The sequence below is a fragment of the Rhinopithecus bieti genome, unplaced genomic scaffold, assembly GCF_001698545.2.
Source record: "Rhinopithecus bieti isolate Rb0 unplaced genomic scaffold, ASM169854v2 scaffold_15776, whole genome shotgun sequence".
Classification (NCBI taxonomy): domain Eukaryota; kingdom Metazoa; phylum Chordata; class Mammalia; order Primates; family Cercopithecidae; genus Rhinopithecus; species Rhinopithecus bieti.
Window position 1 is genome coordinate 916286 of NW_016808836.1, and position 21042 is coordinate 937327.

Consider the following 21042-nt stretch of genomic DNA (forward strand, 5'->3'; position numbering starts at 1 on the left):
TGGCTTTTTTTTTTTTTTTTTTTTTTGAGACAGAGTCTCGCTCTGTTGCCCAGGCTGGAGTGCAGTGGCTGGATCTCAGCTTACTGCAAACTCCACCTTCTGGGTTTACGTCATTCTCCTCCTCAGCCTCCCAAGTAGCTGGGACTACAGGTGCCCGCCACCACACCCAGCTACTTTTTTGTATTTTTTTAGTAGAGACGGGGTTTCACCATGTTAGCCAGGTTGGTCTCGATCTCCTGACCTCGTGATCTCAGCCTCCCAAAGTGCTGGGATTACAGGCTTGAGCCACTGCGCCCGGCCTGAGACTGATGGTTTTCTCAGGGGTTTCCGCTTCTGCTTCTTCCTCATTTTCTCTTGCCACCACCATGTAAGAAGTGCCTTTCTCCTCCTGCCATGATTCTGAGGCCTCCCCAGCCATGTGGAACTGTAAGTCCAATTAAACCTCTTTTTCTTCCCAGTCTCAGGTATGTCTTTATCAACAGCATGAAAACTAACTTCTGAAATCTAGGCGGAGGTTCCCAAACCCCAATTCTTGACTTCTGCGCACCTGCGGGCTCAAAACCACGTGGAAGCTGCCAAGGCTTGGGGCTTGCACCCTCTGAAGCCACGGCCCGAGCTCTATGTTGGTCCCTTACAGCCACAGCTGGAGTGGCTAGGATGCAGGACACCAAGTCCCTAGGCTGCACACAGCACAGGGACCCTGGGCCCTGCCCATGAAACCATTTTTTCCTCCTAGACCTCTGGGTCTGTGATGACAGGGGCTGCTGCAAAGGTCTCTGACATGCTCTGGAGATATTTTCCCCACTGTCTTGGGGATTAACATTCAGCTCCTCATTACTTATGCAAATATCTGCAGCCAGTTTGAATTTCTCCTCGGAAAATGGGATTTTATTTTCTATCCCATCATCAGGCTGCAAATTTTCTGAACTTTTGTGCTCTCCTTCCCTTTTAGAACTGAATGCCTTTAAAAGCACATCTTGAATGCTTTGCTGCTTAGAAACTTCTTCCACCAGATACCCTAAATCATCTCTCTCAAGTTCAAAGTTCCAATTTTCCCACATTTTCCTGTCTTCTTCTGAGCCCTCTAAACTGTTCCGACCTCTGTCTGTTACCCAGTTCCAAAGTTGCTTCCACATTTTCAGGTATCTTTTCAGCAACACCCCACTCTACTGGTACCAACTTACTACATTAGTCCATTTTCATGCTGCTGATAAAGGCATACCCAAGACTGGGAAGAAAAAGAGGTTTAATTGGACTTACAGTTCCACATGGCTGGGGAGGCCTCAGAATCATGGCAGAGGTGAAAGGCATTTCTTTTTTCTTTCTTTCTTTTTTTTTTTTTTTGAGACAGAATCTTGCTCTATTGCCAAGCTGGAATGCAGTGGTGTGATCTTGGTTCACAGCAACCTCTGTCTCCCTGGTTCAAGCAATTATCCTGCCTCAGTCTCCCAAATAGCTGGGACTACAAGTGCACGCCACCATGCCCAGCTAATTTTTGTATTTTCAATAGAGATGGGGTTTCACCATGTTGGCCAGAATGATCTTGATCTCCTGACCTCGTGGTCTGCCGGCCTCGGCCTCCCAAAGTGCTAGGTTTACAGGCATGAGCCAATACACCCAGCTGGTGAAAAGCATTTCTTACATGGCGGTGGCAAGAGAAAATGAGGAAGAAACAAAAGTGGAAACCCCTGATAAACTCATCAGATCTCGTGAGACTTATTCACTACCATGAGAGCAGTATGGGGGAAACCGCCCCCTTGATTCAAACAATCTCCCACTGGTCCCTCCCACAACACATGGGAATTATGGGAGTACAATTCAAGATGAGATTTGGGCAGGGACACAGAGCCAAACCATCTCATGGAGGTTGCAGTGAGCCAAGATTGCGCCATCACACTCCAGCCTGGGCAACAGAGCAAGACTCCTCCTCAAAAAAAAAAAAAAAAAAAAATTAGCTGGGCATGGTGGCATGTGCCTGTGGTCCCAGCTACTTGGGAGGCTGAGGCAGGAGGATAGCTTGAGCCCAGGAGGCCAAGGCTGCAGTGAGCTAAGATGGCACCACTGCACCTCCAGCCTGGGCAACAGAGTGAGACCCTATCTCCGAGAAAAAAAAAAAAAGTCAATAGCTTTGCTAGTACTGGGCCTGTTTCCTGCTTGCTTGGTGGCTATCGCCAGATCTGAGTGATGGCTGCCCCTTTGGGATAGGGCAGGGTCTACAGTTGGCTACATGCTCTGTAACTCCTTGCTCACTTACAGGTGGCCCTTGTCTCCCTTTAGATCACCTGTGGCCTCCAGACACCCAAGCTGGCAACCCTTAAATGATATCATGTGTGTACAATAGTTGGTACAAGATCTGCATACAGTAAATAATGATATTAATAATAATACTTGTTCCCCCATATAACCCTAAGTGTACTAAGCACTATTTCATTTGCTTTATTTATATTTATTCATCTAAGCCTCATAACAACCATATAGCACAGAAACTATTATTTTTCCATTTTACAGACAGGAAAACTGAGGCTCAGAGAGGTGAAGTGATGTGCCCCAGAAAAGCTCAGCTTAGAAATGGCAGAGCCGGATCATGCCTGTAATCCCAGAACTTTGGGAGGCGAAGGTGGGTGGATCACCTGAGGTCAGGAGTTCAAGACCAGTCTGGCCAACATGGCAAAACTACATCTCTACTAAAAATGCAAAAATTAGCCAGGCATGGTGGCACATGCTTGTAATCCTAGCTACTCGGGAGGCTGAGGCAGGAGAATCGCTTGAACCTAGGAGGCGGCACAGGTTGCAGTAAGCTGAGATTGCACCACTGTACTCCAGCCTGGGCAGCAGAGTGAGACCCCGACTCAAAAAAAAAAAAAAAAAAAAAAAAAAAAAAAAAAAAAAAAAAAAAGAAGAAGAAGAAGAAGAAGAAATGGCAGAGCTGGGATTGAACTCGGGCAGTTCCAGAACCTGTCTCCTTAACTACTAACTGTTCAACAGTGGTCAACGCCCCTCACTTTTTCTGCACATCCCTACCACCCTGCCCAGGCCTCACTCCTGGTCTATCCTCTGTCCCTTTCTCCCCAGGTGAGCCAGGCTCCATGACTGTAACCTGGACCACATGGGTCCCAACCCGCTCTGAAGTGCAATTCGGGTTGCAGCCGTCGGGGCCTCTGCCCCTCCGCGCCCAAGGCACCTTCGTCCCCTTTGTGGACGGGGGCATTCTCCGGCGGAAGCTCTACATACACCGAGTCACGCTTCGGAAGCTGCTGCCGGGGGTTCAGTATGGTGAGAGGGACGCTAGGCTGAGTTCTTGAGGGGGAATGGGAAGAGGAGTGGGATACAGACTAGAAGCTACCACTGGCCGGTGGCTCAGGCTGGGCTGGTAACTCCTCTGCCTATCTGCAAAAAGCTATTGTATGAGACTCCAGGATGAAAACGGAAGGTGCGGGAAAGGCAGATCGAAGGGGCATGGGCCAGCCCCAACCAGTCCCCCCATCTCCTCCCCTCCAACAGTTGGGGAAGGATGGGGTTGGAGGGAGGGTCCTGGAGCGGCCCAGCTGACTGCGACATTTCCCTCTCCCTTCAGTTTATCGCTGTGGCAGTGCGCAAGGCTGGAGCCGTCGGTTCCGCTTCAGGGCCCTCAAGAATGGGGCCCACTGGAGTCCCCGCCTGGCTGTGTTTGGGGACCTGGGGGCTGACAACCCGAAGGCCTTCCCCCGGCTGCGCAGGGACACCCAGCAGGGCATGTACGACGCCGTTCTCCATGTGGGTGAGGCATCCGCAGGGGCGCGCGGAAGGATGGTGGTCAGCGCGCACGCGGAGGGATGGTGGCGCGGGTGGGGGGAGCGCGGGTGGTGGGTGGTGCCAGGACCGTGGAGGGAACAGGGCTGGGGCCAGTGTGTCTCTGAAGGGACACGGGATGAGACTGGCTACGGAGACGGTGTCTGTGGCCAACCAGCCTACCTTGGTTAAAATCCCAACTCTGGCACTCTTGCCAGGAGCAGGCGTTTTTCCCGCCGTGTATTTTGATTAGAGAGAAAGCTGGTTCCGAGTTCGCAGGACTGTTATGATGACTATGTGAGTTCGCGTTGCCTGGCAGGGTGCAGGTGCACTTCGGTGTCCTTGTGCTGTTATTATTATTATTGCTGCTGTTGTTATTTAAGAGGGGGAAGAGAATGAGATGGGTAATGGGGATTGGGGATTGTATGTTTCAAAGTACAGACGCTGGAATCAGGCTCCCTAGGTTTTATTTCTACATCTTCACTAGCCAGCTGTGTGACCTGGGTCCTCAGTTTCCCCATCTGAAATGGGAATAATAATAATACTAATGTTGGGCCGGGCACGGTGGCTCATGCCTATAATTCCAGCACTTTGGGAGGCCAAGGTAGGTGGATCACTTGAGGTCAGGAGTTTGAGACCAGCCTGGCCAACATGGCGAAACCCTGTCTCAACTAAAAATACAAAAATTAGCCAGGTGTGGTGGCGCGTGTCTATAATCTCAGTTACTTGGGAGGCTGAGGCAGGAGAATCGCTTGAACCCGGGAGGCAGAGGTTGCAGTGAGCCAAGATGGCACCACTGCATACCAGTCTGGGTAGCAGAGGGAGACTCGGTCTCACAAAAAAAAAGAAAAAAAGAAAACAAAAACAAACAAACAAACAAAAACCATCTTAGCCAGGCATAGTGGTTCACACCTGTAATTCCAGCACTTTGGGAGGCTGGTTTTGAATTCCTAGGCTCAAGTGATACTCCTGCCTCGGCCCCCTAAAGTGCTGGGACTAACCTGGCTCTCTCAATTCCAATGAAAGCAGAGCTGGGCCTGGGTACTCACCCTCCTTCCACCCCCTCCCCCAGGAGACTTTGCCTACAACATGGATCAGGACAATGCCCGCGTCGGGGATAGGTTCATGCGGCTCATTGAACCTGTGGCTGCCAGCCTGCCATACATGACATGCCCCGGGAACCATGAAGAACGCTAGTGAGGACCGAGGGCTGTGGCGGTGGGCAAGGGCTGGATCAATGGAAATGGTCCCGTTCTTCTTAGTGTCTCCCTTGAGTCTCTCATGCTGCAACATTTCAATTGTGGTAGCAAGAGGAGATGGGGGTGGGCTGGAAGCCAGACTCAGGGCCCAACAGTGGCAGGGTATAGGAGTAGGGCTATGAAATTCAGTCCCTCACCTCCATCCCTTGTACTTCCTTTATTCTAGCAACTTCTCTAACTACAAGGCTCGCTTCAGCATGCCAGGGGATAATGAGGGCCTGTGGTACAGGTAATGTGCAGGTGCCGAGGGACTGGCCCTCTCCCCTGAAGGATGGGAGATGCAGAGGAGCCCCGGTCCCTGACCCCTGCCCTTTGACTCCTCCAGCTGGGATCTGGGTCCCGCCCACATCATCTCCTTCTCCACCGAGGTCTATTTCTTTCTCCATTACGGCCGCCACCTGGTACAGAGGCAGTTTCGCTGGCTGGAGAGTGACCTCCAGGTAACCTGGGTGGAGGTCCTCTGTAGTCCCTCGGCCGGCCCCACCTCCCCCTCCACCCCCCACTCCTAGCCCCTCACCCTGGGCCCTTCTCCCTAGAAAGCCAATAAGAACCGGGCAGCCCGGCCGTGGATCATCACCATGGGGCACCGGCCCATGTACTGCTCCAATGCAGATCTGGACGACTGCACACGATATGAAAGCAAGGTGAGGCCCCCTCCCTGGGAGACAGTGGGGAGGTGCTGAGAGTCAGGTGCGTGTAGGTCTGCGTCACCCTCACCCACTCATTCACCCTGCTCAGGTCCGCAAAGGCCTCCAAGGCAAGCTGTATGGTTTGGAGGATCTTTTCTACAAATACGGTGAGCAACCCTTGGGACCCATGCCCCACACCCCACCTCTGCCCGCTTCAGAGGTCTGATCCCCGCTTGCTCTATCTCAGGAGTGGATCTGCAGCTGTGGGCTCATGAGCACTCGTATGAACGACTGTGGCCAATTTACAACTACCAGGTGAGGCACGTGGAGGGCTGGGCGCCCACGCAGCTGGGGTCAGGGTGGTCAGATGCCCCCAGAATGGCCTCGTGTGACTGCCCGCCACCCAACGTTGTTCCCTTCCCCAGGTATTTAACGGCAGCGGAGAGATGCCCTACACGAACCCGCGAGGACCTGTCCACATCATCACAGGATCTGCCGTGAGCAGGGGGATGGTTGCCTTTGCCTTCTCTCTCTCTTCCTACCCGTGGTGGGCTGACTTTGTTCCAGCCTGAGTGCTGGGTGCTTTATACAGTGCATATCACTTAACCCTCAGCCCTAAAGTCAGGAACTCCTAGCAGCATGTCCATTGGATGGATCCAGGAACAGAGGCACAGACAGGAAGATACTACAGTGAGTTATGATCACTGTACTGTACTGTAGCCCAGGTGACAAAGCAAGATCCCGTCTCTAAACAAAAAAACGAAACAAAACAAAAAAACTATCTTTTTTTTTTTTTTTTTTGAGACGGAGTCTCGCTCTGTTGCCCAGGCCGGAGTGCAGTGGCATGATCTCAGCTCACTGCAACCTCCGCCTCCCGGTTCAAGAGATTTCTGGCTAATTTTTGTACTTTTGGTAGAGATGGGATTTCACCATGTTGGCCAGGCTGGTCTCAAACTCCTGACCTCAAGTGATCTGCCTGCCTCGGCCTCCCGAAGTGCTAGAATTACAGGTGTGCCTGGCCCAAATGTCCCATTTCTCCTCAAACTTTCACCCTCTTATTTTAGAACCCATTAGTGGACCCTGCCTGCAAGTTATTACCAAGCTGTTCTAATTAGAACCAACCCTCCCTCCCTCCCTCCCTCCCTCCCTCCTTTCCTTCCTTCCTTCCTTCCATCCTTCCTTCCTTCCTTCCTTCCTTCCTTTTTTGAGACGGAGTTTCACTCTTGTTGCCCAGGTTGGAGTGCAGTGGCGCGATCTCAGCTCACTGCAACCTCCACGTTCCAGGATCAAGCCATTGCCCTGCCTCAGCCTCTCGAGTACTTGGGATTATAAGTGCCCACCCCCATGCCTGGTTAAATTTTGTATTTTTAGTAGAGATGAGGTTTCACCATGTTGGCGAGGCTGATCTCGAACTCCTGACCTCAGGTGATCAGCCCACCTTGGCCTCCCAAAGTGCTGGGATTACAGGCGAGAGCCACTGCGCCCAGGCTTACTGTGCTGTTCTAATGGGGATTTTCTGTCGCCCTCACTCTTCCAAGATTTATTAATTGAGATCCTCCTGCAAGGCTGACTTGTGTCTTCTGCCACATTTGTTCAGTTGGTTAGTTGTTTATTTATGTCTGTGTGAACTCATGGGTAATTTATTTTACTCTGCAGGTTATTATCCAACACGACTGTTATTTATCTGGATGTTTAAGTTGTGCCGGCTCCGGCCATCAGTGGGCTCCTGTCTCCTTTCCACTCGTCCCCTCCTTATTCTCTGGCACTTCAAAACATTCCAGGATCATCATGTGTTTTTTCTGCTCAGCCTTGGAATCTACCCCTTCTCCATGGAGCGAGGCTGAGTTTTTTAATTTTTAAATTTAATTAAAAAAATTTTGGCCACACACAGTGGCTCATGCCTGTAATCCCAACACTTTGCGAGGCCGAGGCGGGCAGGTTGCTTGAGGTCAGGAGTTCGAGACCAGTCTGGGCAACATGGTGAAACCCCGTCTCTATAAAAAAAAATACAAAATTTAGCCATGCATGGCGGTGCACACCTATAGTCCCAGCTACTTGGGAGGCCAAACTGGGAGGATCGTTTGAGCCCAAGGAGTCGAAGCTGCAGTGAGCTGAGATTGTGCTACTGCACTCTAGCCTGGGGACAGAGTGAGACCCCATCTCAAAAACAAAAATGTTTTAATAGAGACAGTCTCACTATGTTGCCCAGGCTGATCTCGAATTCCTGGGCTTAAGTAATTCCCCCACTTGGCCTTCCAAAGCTACTGCTTATACATGATTAAAAGCAGCGTGAGGCAGGGTGCGGTGGCTCACGCCTGTAATCCCAGCACTTTGGGAGGCTGAGATGGGTGGATGGCTTGAGTCTAGGAGTTTGAGACCAATGACAAAACCAATTATTATTATATATATATATGTATAGATATAAAAGTAAGAATCACTTGTAATAAAAATGCAAATGATTACAGAGGACAGGAGGTGAACAGCAGCCACTCACACCGCACATTGCCCCACTCTCAGCTGTTGACTCTCTTGAGGCATTTTATAATGTTCTCTGCATATACAAATGAGTAATTGTTTAGATACAGACATGTTACTGTATTGCTTACTTTAAAAAACAAAAACAAAAACTACTTAGATTGTGAGTCATGCCCCAGTGGTTCTCAAACTTGGTCCACATCAGAATTACCTGGGGAGCTTTTAAAACTCCAATGCTTGGACCTGACCCTGGACAAAATACCAGAATCCCTGGCATTGGTCTCCCAGAGTAGCTGCCACGTGGAGCACGAAATAGAATGCTGTCAGCACCAGATGGCTTCTCACGGCCCTTGGCAGTCAGGCTCTGCCCATGGGTGACTGCTATTCTGATTTTATCAGCACAAATTGGTTTTTTTCTTTAATTAAAAAATTTGAGGCTGGGCGCGGTGGCTCACGCCTGTAATCCCAACACTTTGGGAAGCTGAGGCGGGCATATCACCCGAGGTCAGGAGTTTGAGACCAGCCTGCCCAACATGGTGAAACCCTGTCTCTACTAAAAACAAAAAATTAGCCGGGCGTGGTGGCGAGCACCTGTAATCCCAGCTACTCAGGAGGCTGAAGCAGGAGAATCACTTGAACCATGAACCGCAGAAGGCGAGGTTGCAGTGGAGCCAAGATCATGCCATTTGCACTTCGCAGCCTGGGCAACAAGAGCGACTCTGTCTCAAAATAAAAAGTTGGCCAGGCGCGGATAGACACAGCCTGTAACCCAAGACATTGGGAGAAAGAACACAGAAGACAGAGAGACGAGAATCAACGAGGAATACAGGAGAATCGAGACACCAAAAAAACCTGGCTAACACGGTGAAACCCATCTCTACTAAAAAATACAAAAAAAAAAACTAGGGCCGGCGAGGTGGCGAAGCGCCTGATAGAAACAACACAGCTACCTCGGAAAAGGAAAAAAAAACTGAGGACAGAGAGAATGGCGTAAACACGAAAGAGAAACGAGAAGACATAGACAGTGAGCTGAGAAACCGGCCACTGCAACTCCAGCCTGGGTGGAAAAAAAAAAGCAGAGGGACAGAAGACTGACGAAAAAAGAAAAACACAAAAAAAAACAAAACAAAAGTCCCGTCTCAAAAAAAAAAAATAAATAAAAAATAGAAAAAAATAAAAATAAAACAAATAAAACAAATAAAAAGTTTTTTTAAAAATTGAAATTATCGGAGAATGACTTTGAGCGGAATGAGAGAAAGAAAAAAAAAATTGAAATTATTTCAGACCAATAGAAAAGTTGCACTAACAATACAAGGACTTTCCATATCCACTTCACCAAGATTTCCCAAATATGAACATTTAACCACTTTTTTTTTTTTTTTTAAGATGGAGTTTCACTCTTGTTGGCTAGGCTGGAGTGCAATTAGCATGATCTCTGCTTACTGCAACCTCCGCTTCCTGGGTTCAAGCAATACTCCTGCCTCAGCCTCCCGAGTAGCTGGGATTACAGGCATGTGCCACCACACCTGGCTAATTTTGTATTTTTAGTAGAGACGGGGTTTCTCCATGTTGGTCAGGCTGGTCTCAAACTCCCGACCTCAGGTGATCCACCCTCCTCGGCCTCCCAAAGTGCTGGGATTACGGGTGTGAGCCACCGTGCCTGGCTTAACCACATTTTTAAAGAAAAAAATAGAGATGGGGTCCAGCTCTGTCACCCAGGCTGGAGTGCAGCGGCTCCATCATAGCTCACTGCAGCCTCCACCTCCTGGGCTCAAACCATTCTCCTGACTCAGCCTCTTGAGTAGCTGGAACTATACACATGCCCGGCTAATATTTTTTAACTTAATTTTTACTTTTTGTAGAGACAGGGTCTTGCTATGTTGCCCAGGCTTGTCTTGAACCCCTGGCCTCAAGCAGTCCTCCTGCCTTGGCCTCCCAACGTGCTGGGATTCCAGGTGTCAGCCACTGTGCTTAGCTAAACATATTTGTTTTAATGTCTTTCTCTCTCCATTTTAGTCTTATTTTCAGGTCTAATCAAGAGCAAGTTGTAGACATGATGCCCCTTTACCACTTTCTCTGTATTTCCTAAAAAACAACAACAACAACAACAACCACAACAAACCTCTTATGTCATCACAGTATAGTTATCAAATTCAAGAAGTTAACATTGATAATATACTATTATCTACTCTACAGACCTTATTCAAGTTTAGCCAGTAGTCCCCTTGGTGTCTTTTAAATCAAAGCAAAGATTTCTCCCCCCGCCACCAGCCCACGATCTGACATCACGTGCTGTATTTAGGTGTCTTGTCTCTTTCATTCCTTTCTTTCTTTTCTTTTCTTTTTTTTTTTTTTCACTCTGTCACCCAGGATGGAGTTCAGTGGCAAGATCTTGGTTCACTGCAACCTCCGCCTCCCGGGTTCAAGTGATTCTCCTGCCTCAGCCTCCTGAGTAGCTGAGACTACAGGCCTGCGCCACCACACTCGGCTAATTATTGTATTTTTAGTAGAGACAGGGTTTCACCATGTAGGCCAGGCTGGTCTCGAACTCCTGACCTCATGATCTGCCCGCCTCGGCCTCCCAAAGTGCTGGGATTACAGGCATAAGCCGCCGCACCCGGCTGCACGATGTCTTTCCAACCTCTTTGAGATTCTGATTTCTCAGCTGAAAGTGTGGTATGGATGGGTCTCATTACTGATGATACTCACTTTGATCACTCGGTTAGGGAGGTGTCTGCCAGCCCTCTCCACCATAAAGTGACTCTCTTTTTTCCTATGTAATTAACAAGCACCTCCTGGAGAGAGACTTTGAGACTATGCAAACGTCCTGTTATGCCTCAAACTTTCCCTGCTAGTTTTATCATCCATTCATGATCCTTACTTCAACCTGGTATTACAATGCTGGGTGCAAAATGGTGATTTTCCTCGCTCTAGCATCCTCTCTGCTCCTCAAGCCTGGCTTTTCTGTGGCAAGCACGAGCATTCTGTTTCCCCAGGCATTGGTGTTTTAAAAAGCTTTCTTGGAGGGTCTACTGTGCAGCCAGGCTTCAGATCCAGTGATTTCTCTGTTCTTCGAATTGCTTTTTCCCCTTCACACACATCTTGGCCATCTTTCTGTCTCACCCCGCTTCCCCGCTTTGCAATGGCTATGCTATAATGTATTTAACTGACTCCCTGATGGGCGTTGGGATGGCTTCCTGTTCAAAGCTTTCACTTCCTGTTCAAAGCTAATGCGGTAGTGGGCAGAGTCTTACACAGCCATGTACTTTTCTAGAAGTCAGAGACTTGGAGCAAGGGAAGCCTGCCCGGGACACAATGTTCAATTGCGAAGCATTATTGTGGCCAAGTCTTTTGTTTTGTTTTGTTTGAGACAGTCTCACTCTGTTGCCCAGGCTGGAGTGCAGTGGCATGATCTTGGCTCACTGCAACCTCCGCCTCCTGGGTTCAAGCAATTGTCCTGCCTCAGCTTCCCAAGTAGGTGGGACTATAGTTGTCCGCCACCACACCGGGCTAATTTTTGTATTTTTAGTAGAGACAGGGTTTCACCATGTTGGCCAGGCAGGTCTCTGACTCCCAACCTCAATTGATCTGTCGTTCTTGGCCTCCCAAAGTGCTGGGATTATAGGCGTGAGCCACTGGGCCTGGTCTCTATGGCCAAGTCTTAACTGTCTTTCTTGAGGGCAGCAGGGTCCTGGACTGGTAGATCATTTCTGCTTCCCTGCGGGTCCTCCACCTGCCCTGGGTCTGACCAGTTCTCCCTTCCCAGGGCTGTGAGGAGCGGCTGACGCCCTTTGCTGTCTTCCCGAGGCCCTGGAGTGCCGTGCGTGTGAAGGAGTACGGGTACACCCGGCTGCACATCCTCAATGGGACCCACATCCACATCCAGCAGGTGTCGGACGACCAGGTCAGTGAGGGGCAGGCCCGAGTCATCCGACTGCACAGCCAGGCCCCGCCAGGCAAATGAGTTGTTAAAAACATGGACTCGGCCAGGCGCAGTGGCTCATGCCTGCAACACCTGCAAGTTGGTGGGGCTAAGGCACGAGGATTGCTTGAGTCCAGGAGTTCAAGACCAGCCTGGGTAACATGGTGAGACCTAGTCTCTACAAAAAAATACAAAAATTAGGCCAGGTGTGCTGGTTTACACCTGAAATCCCAGCACTTTGGGAGGCTGAGGCAGATGGATCACTTGAGGTCAGGAGTTAGAGACCAGCCTGACCAACATGGTGAAAACCTGTCTCTACTAAAAATACAAAAATTAGCTCCCCGTGGTGGCAGGTGCCTGTAATCCCAGCTACATGGGAGGCTGAGGCAGGAGAATCACTTAAATTCGGGAGGCGGAGGTTGCGGTAAGCTGAGATGGCGCCACTGCACTCCAGCCTGGGAGACAGAATGAGACTCTGTCTTGGAAAAAAAAAAACAAAAAAAACAAAAATTAGCCAAGTGTGGTGGCAGAAGTCTGTAGTCCCAACTACTTGGGAGGCTGAGGCAGAGGATCACTTGAGCCTAGGAGTTAGAGTTTGCAGTGAGCTATGATCTCGCCTCTGTACTCCAGCCTGGGCAACAGAGTGAGACCCTAACTCAAAACAAAAAAACAAACAAATGTGGACTGTAGAACTAGAAACCTGCTCCTGCTACTTACCAGCTGAATGACTCTGAGCCACTCATCTAACATTTTTTTTTTTTTTTTGAGATGGAGTCTCGCTCTGTCGCCCAGTCTGGAGTGTAGTGGCGCCATCTCTGCTCACTGCAACCTTCACCTCCCGGGTTCAGGAAATTCTCCTATCTCAGCCTCCCGAGTAGCTGGTATCACAGGCGCCCACCACCACACCCGGCTAATTTTCGTATTTTTAGTAGAGACAGGGTTTCACCACTCTAGCCTGGGTGACAGAGTGAGACTCAGTCTCAAAAATAAATAAATAAATAAATAAAATAAAGTGCTACTAAAGGCTGGGCGCAGTGGCTCAAGCCTGTAATCCCACCACTTTGGGAGGCCGAGACGGGCGGATCACGAGGTCAGGAGATCGAGACCATCCTGGCTAACGTGGTGAAATCCCGTCTCTACTAAAAAATACAAAATCTAGCCGGGCGAGGTGGCAGGCGCCTGTAGTCCCAGCTACTCGGGAGGCTGAGGCAGGAGAATGGCGTAAACCCGGGAGGTGGAGCTTTCAGTGAGCTGAGATCCGGCCACTGCACTCTAGCCTGGGCGACACAGCGAGACTCCGTCTAAAAAAAAAAAAAAAAAAAAAGTGCTACTAAATACAGAGCATCTAGGCAGTGCCTGGTATGCAGTAGGTGCTCAATAAATCATAAATATTATCATTTTTTAAAAACTACAATGGCAAAAATAAAGAAAGGTGAGCCATTATTATTTGGGTCCACCTAACCTTCAGCCACCCCTACCACATACCCATCTTATTATTTCCCCCCACCTGTGTCCCACCCTGCCATCTTTATCTTCCCCTGCCTCACAGTGGGAAATACCTACAAAATTTACCAAGTTCTGCACTATTCTAAGCATTTTATATATAATAAGTCCTTCAACCCCCACGTAGTCCTGTGAGGTGGAAACTGTGATCATCCCCTCTCACAGACGGGAAAACTGAGGCTCAAAGAAGTTAGATAAGTGGGCCCAGCACGGGGGCTCATGCCTGTAATCCCAGGACTTTGGGAGGCTGAGGCAGGTGGATCACTTGAGGTCAGGAGTTCAAGACCAGCCTGGCCAACATGGTGAAACCTTGTCTCTAGTGAAAAATACAAAAATTAGCCAGGCGTGGTGGTGCGCGCCTGTAATCCCAGCTGCTCGGGATGCTGGGGCGGAATGGCTTGAACCTGGGAAGCAGAGGTTGCAGTGAATCAAGATCGTGCCACTGCACTCCAGCCTGGGTGACACAGCAAGACTCTGTCTCAAAAAAAAAAAAAAAAAAAAAAAAAAGAGAGAGAGAGAGAGAAAGAGTGGATGTGCTGGAATATAAAGCAAGGTCTGTCTGACTCCAGAGTTTGTGCTCTAAGAATAGCCTATACTTACATAGCCCTTTCCATATGCTGGGCTCCGTTTACAAATACTATCTCATTTAACTCCCACAACATCTATGATGTGGGTACTGTCACTCTCCCCACCACTTTTCAGATGAGGAAAACTGAGGCCCAGGGAGGTCTAGCTGCTTGCTCAGGGTTGTACAGCCCACCAGAGGGCAGAGAGGGGATTGGAACCCAGGCCATCTGGCCCCAGAGTTCAGGCTTTCAGTTCTAACTACTGTCCCTGTTTTTGTCCCTCACAGGATGGGAAGATCGTAGATGATGTCTGGGTGGTGAGACCCCTGTTTGGCCGGAGGATGTACCTCTAGGGATGGGGGCAGCTCTCCTCCAGAAGCCTACGTTTTGCTGCCTTGGCTGCTGTGACCAGAAACTGCCCAGGCCTGGGTGGGGATTTGGGTGGGCCCTGACTCCCCTGCCCTCCAGAGGCCCCATGTAGGGTGCATGCAGCCCTATGGAGCTGGGGCAGCTGTTCCCTCCTGGAGAGGTGGGAGTCCTGGCTGGCTGTGGAGGGAAGGCAGGTGTGCGGGCACAGAGTGACACAGAGCAGCTCTCTGCTGGCAGGGCCCCACCCTCCTGCATAGCTCTGATCGGGTGAGCTGCCCACAGGGCTTCAGGAATCAAGAGGCTTAAGCTGTGGCTCCATGGACTCTGCTCATCTTCCAGGGATACCCCTGGGCTGCCTCCTGTCCTGCCCACCGGGCAAGGGCATCACCAGCCTTCCGTCAGCAAGGTGGCCACAACCGCCATGACACTACTCACCAGCAGGTGGTGTCGGGGACTTTTTCTTCTGATCGCGGCATTGAGAGTTAGTCTGAAGCCTGGCTCCTGCTTCACTGCTCCAGGACTGCTACCGAGAGTCCCTTCATGCCTCAGTTTTCCAGCCTGGCACCGTCTTATCCGGGAAGAGGAGACGTGTTAACACTGTTGCCTCCCAGCTAGGACAGATGATGAACCGCGAGAGGCCACAGACTCGCCAGTTCCTTCCCTCTTTCCTTCCTTTCTTTCCCGTCTTGTATTTATTGAATCATAATTTATCCAGCATCTACCCTGTGCCAGGCTCTGTTCTCAGAGCTGGAGAGACAGCCATGAACAAGACAGAGATCTCGGCCCTCACAGAGCTGACACCCTAACCAGAGAGTTGGACAAAAACCACGATAAATGAGTTGGTTAAATGGCGATTTGTGCATAGAAAATGCAGGGACAGTGAGGGAGCCGTTGCAGTTTTCAGGGGGATCTCACTGAGAGGGCAACATTTGATCTGAAGGAGGTGGGGAAGGAGCCAAGTGGCCAGACATCTGGGGAAAGAGCGTTCCAGGCAGAGGAATAGCCAGTGCAAAGGCCCTGAGACAGAAATGTGCCTGGCCGGCTGGGTACAGTAACTCACATCTGTAGTCCCAGCACTTTGGGAGGCTGAGGCGGGCAGATCCCTTGAGCCCAGGGGTTTGAGACCAGCCTGGCTGACACGGCAAAACCCTGTCTCTACCAAAACTATGAAAATTAGCTGGGCATGGTGGTGTGTGCCTGTAGTCCCAGCTGCCCAGAAGGCTGAGGTGGGAGGATGGCTTGAGCCCAGGAGGTTGAGGCTGCAGTGAGCCATGATTGTGCCACTGCACCCCAACCTGGCCAACAGAGCAACACCCTGTCTCCAAAAATATTTCTAAATAAAAAAGTTTTAAAAAGAGAAAAATAAAACAAAGAAACGTGCCTGCCCTGTTGGAGCATCCACGAGGAGGCCACTGTGGCTGGAGTAGGGAGAAGTGAGAGGGAGACCGAGCTTGAGGACAGGGCAGTGGTGGGACGGCTTTTACGGGGCCTTACAGGCCACGGTGAGGACTGTGGGTGGAGCTAGGGGAGGCTCTGATCAGGTGAAGGAAGTGATTGGACTCCACGAGTCACAGGTAAAGGCCCCAGGGCTGACGGCTGCCCTGGGGCCTGCGGGCTCCCAGCCCTGCCAGATGACCTGAGATGTATCTATTCCCACATCATGGGGCGCGGTTTCTGCCTCCACAGATTTTATTCCCTCCCACCCACCCCTTGCTTGGCCCAAGGCACACAGGACTCCTAGCCATTCCTGGAACACAGCCAGCTCTTTCTCACGGGGGGCCTGGGCACTGGCTGTCTGCCCCCTGTGTGCCCTCTCCCCAGCTCATCCCAGGCTGGCACCTTCTCAGCCTCAGGTCTCGACCTCGGTGTCCCCTCCTCAGAGGCCTTTCCTGCTGACCCCAGCAAAAATATCCTCTGTTGCTGCCTGCCCCATCCCCATTATACTTCCATCTGTAATTCTCTCCTTGATTGGTTAACTTGTTCATTGGCTGTCCACACCCAGAAGGCTAAGTCTGTGAGGGTGGTGACCATGAGTTCGACACCTCCGCCAAATCCTCCCAGGCCCCTGCTCAGGCTGGGTTGGGGACTCTGGGCTCCCCTGCAGTTCCAGTCCTGCCCATTCTAGGCCATCACTGTCTGGGGATAGGTCTCTCTGACTCCCCCACTGGACTTCAACCTCAGAAGGACGGGGCCCAGAGTTGCGTCCCAGCATTGCCCAGCACAAGATAGATGCTTAATAAATATTGATTGCCTTAATGAAGGCCACCACATGCCAGGCTCTGGCCAGGCAATGCCAGGGACAGTGATGAATCGGCTACAGTCATGCCCTCTGGGAGCTCGCAGGCAGGCAGGGAAACACGGTTACTCAACACAGGTGATGAGCAGTGAGAGAATCTCATGGCGGGCCGGTCCAAGACCGTGAAGTCACAAGCTGGACGGTCATGGAGTGCTGTGGCCACTGACTGAACTGGTGCCCTGTGTGGGCCTGGCATGCCCTGTCCCGGGCTGGGTGAGGCTGTGGACATGCCGGGAGGTGGCAACCTCCACAGAGGGCAGAGGTTGGACACTGGTGTCAAACAGAAACTGGTTCAAATTCCAGCTCTGCCAATTCTTGTGTGACCATGGGCAAGTCGGCAACCCTCTCTGATTCTCTGTTTCTTCATCTGTAACCTAAGAATGATAATATTCTGTGAGGCTGCTTTGGGGTTAAATGAGATTGAAAGCCTTGGGATCGATCTTGATTCCTCTTTTTCTCATGCTCCACATCCAAGTGTCTAGAAAATCCTGTTTGCCTTGCCTTCGAAATCGATATAAACTCCTTTTTTTTTTTTTTTTTTTTTTTTTTTGACAAGGAGTTTCACTCTTATCGCTCAGGCTGGAGTGCAGTGGTGTGAGCTCACTGCAACCTCTGCCTTCCAGGTTCAAGCAATTCTCCTGACTCAGCCTCCCAAGTAGCTGGGATTACAGGAGCGTGCCATCACTCCTGGCTAATTTTTTTTTTTTGAGACGGAGTCTCGCTCTGTCGCCCAGGCTGGAGTGCAGTGGCGCAATCTCAGCTCACTGCAAGCTCTGCCTCCCGGGTTCATGCCATTCTTCTGCCTCAACTCCTGGCTAATTTTTGTATTTTTAGTAAAGATGAGTTTTACCGTGTTGGCCAGGCTGGTCTCGAACTCCTGACCTCAGGTGATCCACCTGCCTCGGTCTCTCAAAGTGCTAGAATTACAGGCGTGAGCCACCATGCCTGGGTTGATCTAGACTCTCTACACTTTTGCCACCCCCAAAGCCCCCACCCTGGTCCTGTCTACACTCATTTCCTACAGACTCCCTGGACTCCCTGCTCCCTCCTTGTCCCTGGAGTCTGTTCCCCACACACAACCAAAGGCACCTGTGAACACCTGCATCAGATCATATCCGCCCCAGCTCACAGATCTCCCATGGTTCTGTCTCAGGTCCACGAGGCCCCAGACGATTTTACCCCGTCACCCCTCTGTCCTCATCCCCTTCAATCACCCCCCTCGCCCACTCTGCTGCAGCCACCCTGGCCTCTGCATTGGACTCACCGCCCACTTTTGCACTGGCAGTTCCCTCTGCTGGGGACACTGTTCCCCAAGGGATCTGTATGATCCCTTTCTCCCCTCCCTCAGTCCTTACTCAGTGCCACCCTCTCTGACCCTCTTGTTTAAAATAGCTCCACCTAATTGGAGGTCATCGAGTTCAGTGAAATAAGCCAGGCACAGAAAGACAAACCTCGCATGTTCTCACTCGCTTGTGGGAGCTAAAAGTCGAAACAATTGATCTCACGGACACAGCGAGTAGAAGGATGGTGGCCAGAGGCTGGGAAGGGTGCTGGGGGGCTGCAGGAGATGGGCTTTTTTTGTTTCTCTTTTTGTTTCTTGAGATGGAGTCTTGCTGTTTCGCCCAGGCTGGAATGCAATGGTGAGATACCGGCTCACTGCAACCTCTGCCTCCTGGGTTCAAGCAATTCTCCTGCCTCAGCCTTCTGAGTATCTGGGATTACAGGCACCCACCACCACACCTGACTAATTTTTATATTTTTAGCAGAGACAGGGTTTCACCATGTTGGCCAGGCTGGTCTCGAACTCCTGACCTCAAGTGATCCACCTGCCTCGGCATTCCAAAGTGCTGGGATTACAGGCCTGAGCCACCGCACCCAGCCTTGGTTTTGTTAATGGGTTAAAAAAAAAAAAAAAAAAAGAATGAATAAGACCTACTATTTGATCACCCAACAAGGTGACTATTCTCAATAATTGCACATTTTTAAATAACTAAAAGAGTGTGATTGGGTTGTAACACAAAGGATAAATGCTTGAGGGAATGGATACCCCATTCTCCATGATGTGATTACTTCACGTTGCATGCCTGTGTCAAAATATCTCACGTACCCCATAAATACACACACTTACTATGGACCCAACAAAAATTAAAACCTAAGACTGGGCACTGTGGCTTATACCTGTAACCCCAGCACTTTGGGAGGCTGAGGTGGGAGGATCACTTGAACTCAGGAGTTTGAGACCAGCCTGGCCAACATGACGAAACCCCATCTCTAGCAAAACTACAATTAGCTGGGTGTGGTGGTATGCACCTGTGGTCCAGCCACTCAGGAGGCTGACGTGGAAAAATCGCTGGAGTCCGGGAAGTTGAGGCTGCAATGAGCCAAGATCGTGCCATTGCACACCAGCCTGGATGACAGAGTGAGATCCTGTCTCAAAGAACAAACAAACAAACAAACAAACAAATAAATAAATAAATAAATAAATATAAATTCTTAAAAATTTAATAATTAATAATAAAATAAAACAGCTTTACCCTCCACACACCTCCCATCTCCCTTCCCTGCTTTATATTCCTTCTGAGGGCTGGGTGTGATGGTTCCACGCCTATAATCCCAGCACTTTGGGAGGCCAAGGTGGGCAGGTCACCTGAGGTCAGGAGTTCAAGACCAACCAGAGGTCATCAGGCTGGCCAACATGGTGAAACCCCGTCTCTAGTAAAAATACAAAATTAGCCAGGTGTGGTCATGCACACCTGTAATCCCAGCTACTCAGGAGACAGGAGAATCGTTTGAACCTGGGAGGCAGAGGTTGCAGTGAGCCAAGATAGCACCACTGCACTCCAACCTGGGTGACAGAGCAAGACTCCATCTCAAAAAAAAAAAAAAAAAAAAAAAGGCATTTACATCTTGTGACCCACTATATAGACATGTTTAATTATTTGTTCCTTTTCTCCCCCAACAGAATGTGAGTTCCCTAGACCACAGAGTGTTTTTGTTTGTTTGTTTGTTTTTTGCCAGTTCTGTCCCCCACTGTTACCTTGGTCCCTGGTATACAGTAGGTGCTCAATAAATGTGGTTTGTACGGAAGAAGGAAGGCATGAGAAATAAAGGTAAAATGCTTAGCACAGGGCCTGGCACTGAGGGATGCTTATCAGTAGGAATGACAGTGACTTAGGTGACTCAGATAAAGGCTCAGCCCTTGGGAGCTTCCTGTGGCTGGGTGCGCAGCAGACAGGCACGCAGGACTGATTGCAACATCTGCCCTGTGTGACGTGCACAGGAAGTTGCAGGCTGCAGGGCCGGAGACCCCGAAGCTTCTGAGAGATGAAGCTGAGCAAGGTCTTTTTTTTTTTTTTTTTGAGACAGGGTCTCACTGTGTCGCCCAGGTTGGAGTGCAGTGGCACAATCATGGCTCACTGCAGCCTTGACCTCCCCAGGCTCAAATGATCCTCCCACCTCAGCCTCCTGAGTATCTGGAACTACTAGACGTGCCACCATACCCAGCTAATTTTTGTATTTTTTGTAGAGATGGGGTCTTGTTATGGTGCCCAGGCTGGCTTCCAACTCCTGGGCTCAAGCAATCAGCCAGCCTTGACCTCCCAAAGTGCTGGGATTACAGGTGTTAGCCACCATGTCCCCGGTCACAAGGCTTTCAAAGGCTGCACAGATGCCTGCACTGCAGGCTGGGGTTGGGAGGTAGCGGGTGGTCCCAGAAAGGGAAGCAGGGCCACAGGGAGAGCCCATGGGAAGACTGGGGGATCCGTGGGGCTCTGGGTTTTTTTTTTTTTTTTTTCAGTAAGTATTTATTCATCAGTAAGTATTTATTTATTACACTCCTTTGTTGCTCAAATCAGCCAGAAGTGGTTTCTGTTGACGACAACTGAGAACCATGAAAGAAACATGCACCCTCTATGAAGGGAAAACCTTTGAAACTGTTTTTTCTCTGCTCTCACACCACAACGGCCGGGCGTGGTGGCTCATGCCTGTAATCCCAGCACTTTGGGAGGCCGAGGCAGGCAGATCCCTTGAGGCCAGGAGTTGGAGACCAGCCTGACCAACATGGTGAAACCTTGTCTCTACTAAAAATACAAAAATTAGCCAGGTGTGGTGGCACATGCCTATAATCCCAGGTACTCGGGAGGCTGAGGCAGGAGAATTACTTGAACCTGGGAGGCGGAGGTTGCAGTGAGCTGAGATCGTGCCACTGCACTCCAGCCTGGGCAACAAAGCAAGACTGTCTGAAAAAAACAAAACA

At 50.2% G+C, this 21042-nt stretch overlaps 1 protein-coding gene across 7 annotated transcripts in view; it reads left to right on the top strand.

The window, feature by feature from the left end:
- Positions 1–16092, top strand: part of ACP7 (acid phosphatase 7, tartrate resistant (putative)) — a 29222-nt gene extending 13130 nt beyond the window's left edge. For 4 of the 7 annotated variants that reach the window (XM_017887539.1, XM_017887540.1, XM_017887541.1 and 1 more), the window contains exons 3-14: positions 3073–3273; positions 3575–3757; positions 4841–4964; positions 5194–5256; positions 5353–5467; positions 5564–5671; positions 5766–5823; positions 5904–5971; positions 6082–6153; positions 11898–12035; positions 14410–14439; positions 14831–15614. In XM_017887539.1, the coding sequence (XP_017743028.1) occupies positions 3073–3273; positions 3575–3757; positions 4841–4964; positions 5194–5256; positions 5353–5467; positions 5564–5671; positions 5766–5823; positions 5904–5971; positions 6082–6153; positions 11898–12035; positions 14410–14439; positions 14831–14977 (1307 nt within the window). In that variant the 3' untranslated portion in view covers positions 14978–15614. Of the gene's footprint in view, positions 1–2508; positions 2618–3072; positions 3274–3574; positions 3758–4840; positions 4965–5193; positions 5257–5352; positions 5468–5563; positions 5672–5765; positions 5824–5903; positions 5972–6081; positions 6154–11897; positions 12036–14409 lie in introns of all 7 variants that reach the window. The other 3 variants (XM_017887543.1, XM_017887544.1, XM_017887545.1) reach the window with 3 other exon arrangements.
- Positions 16093–21042: the final 4950 nt, after the last annotated feature.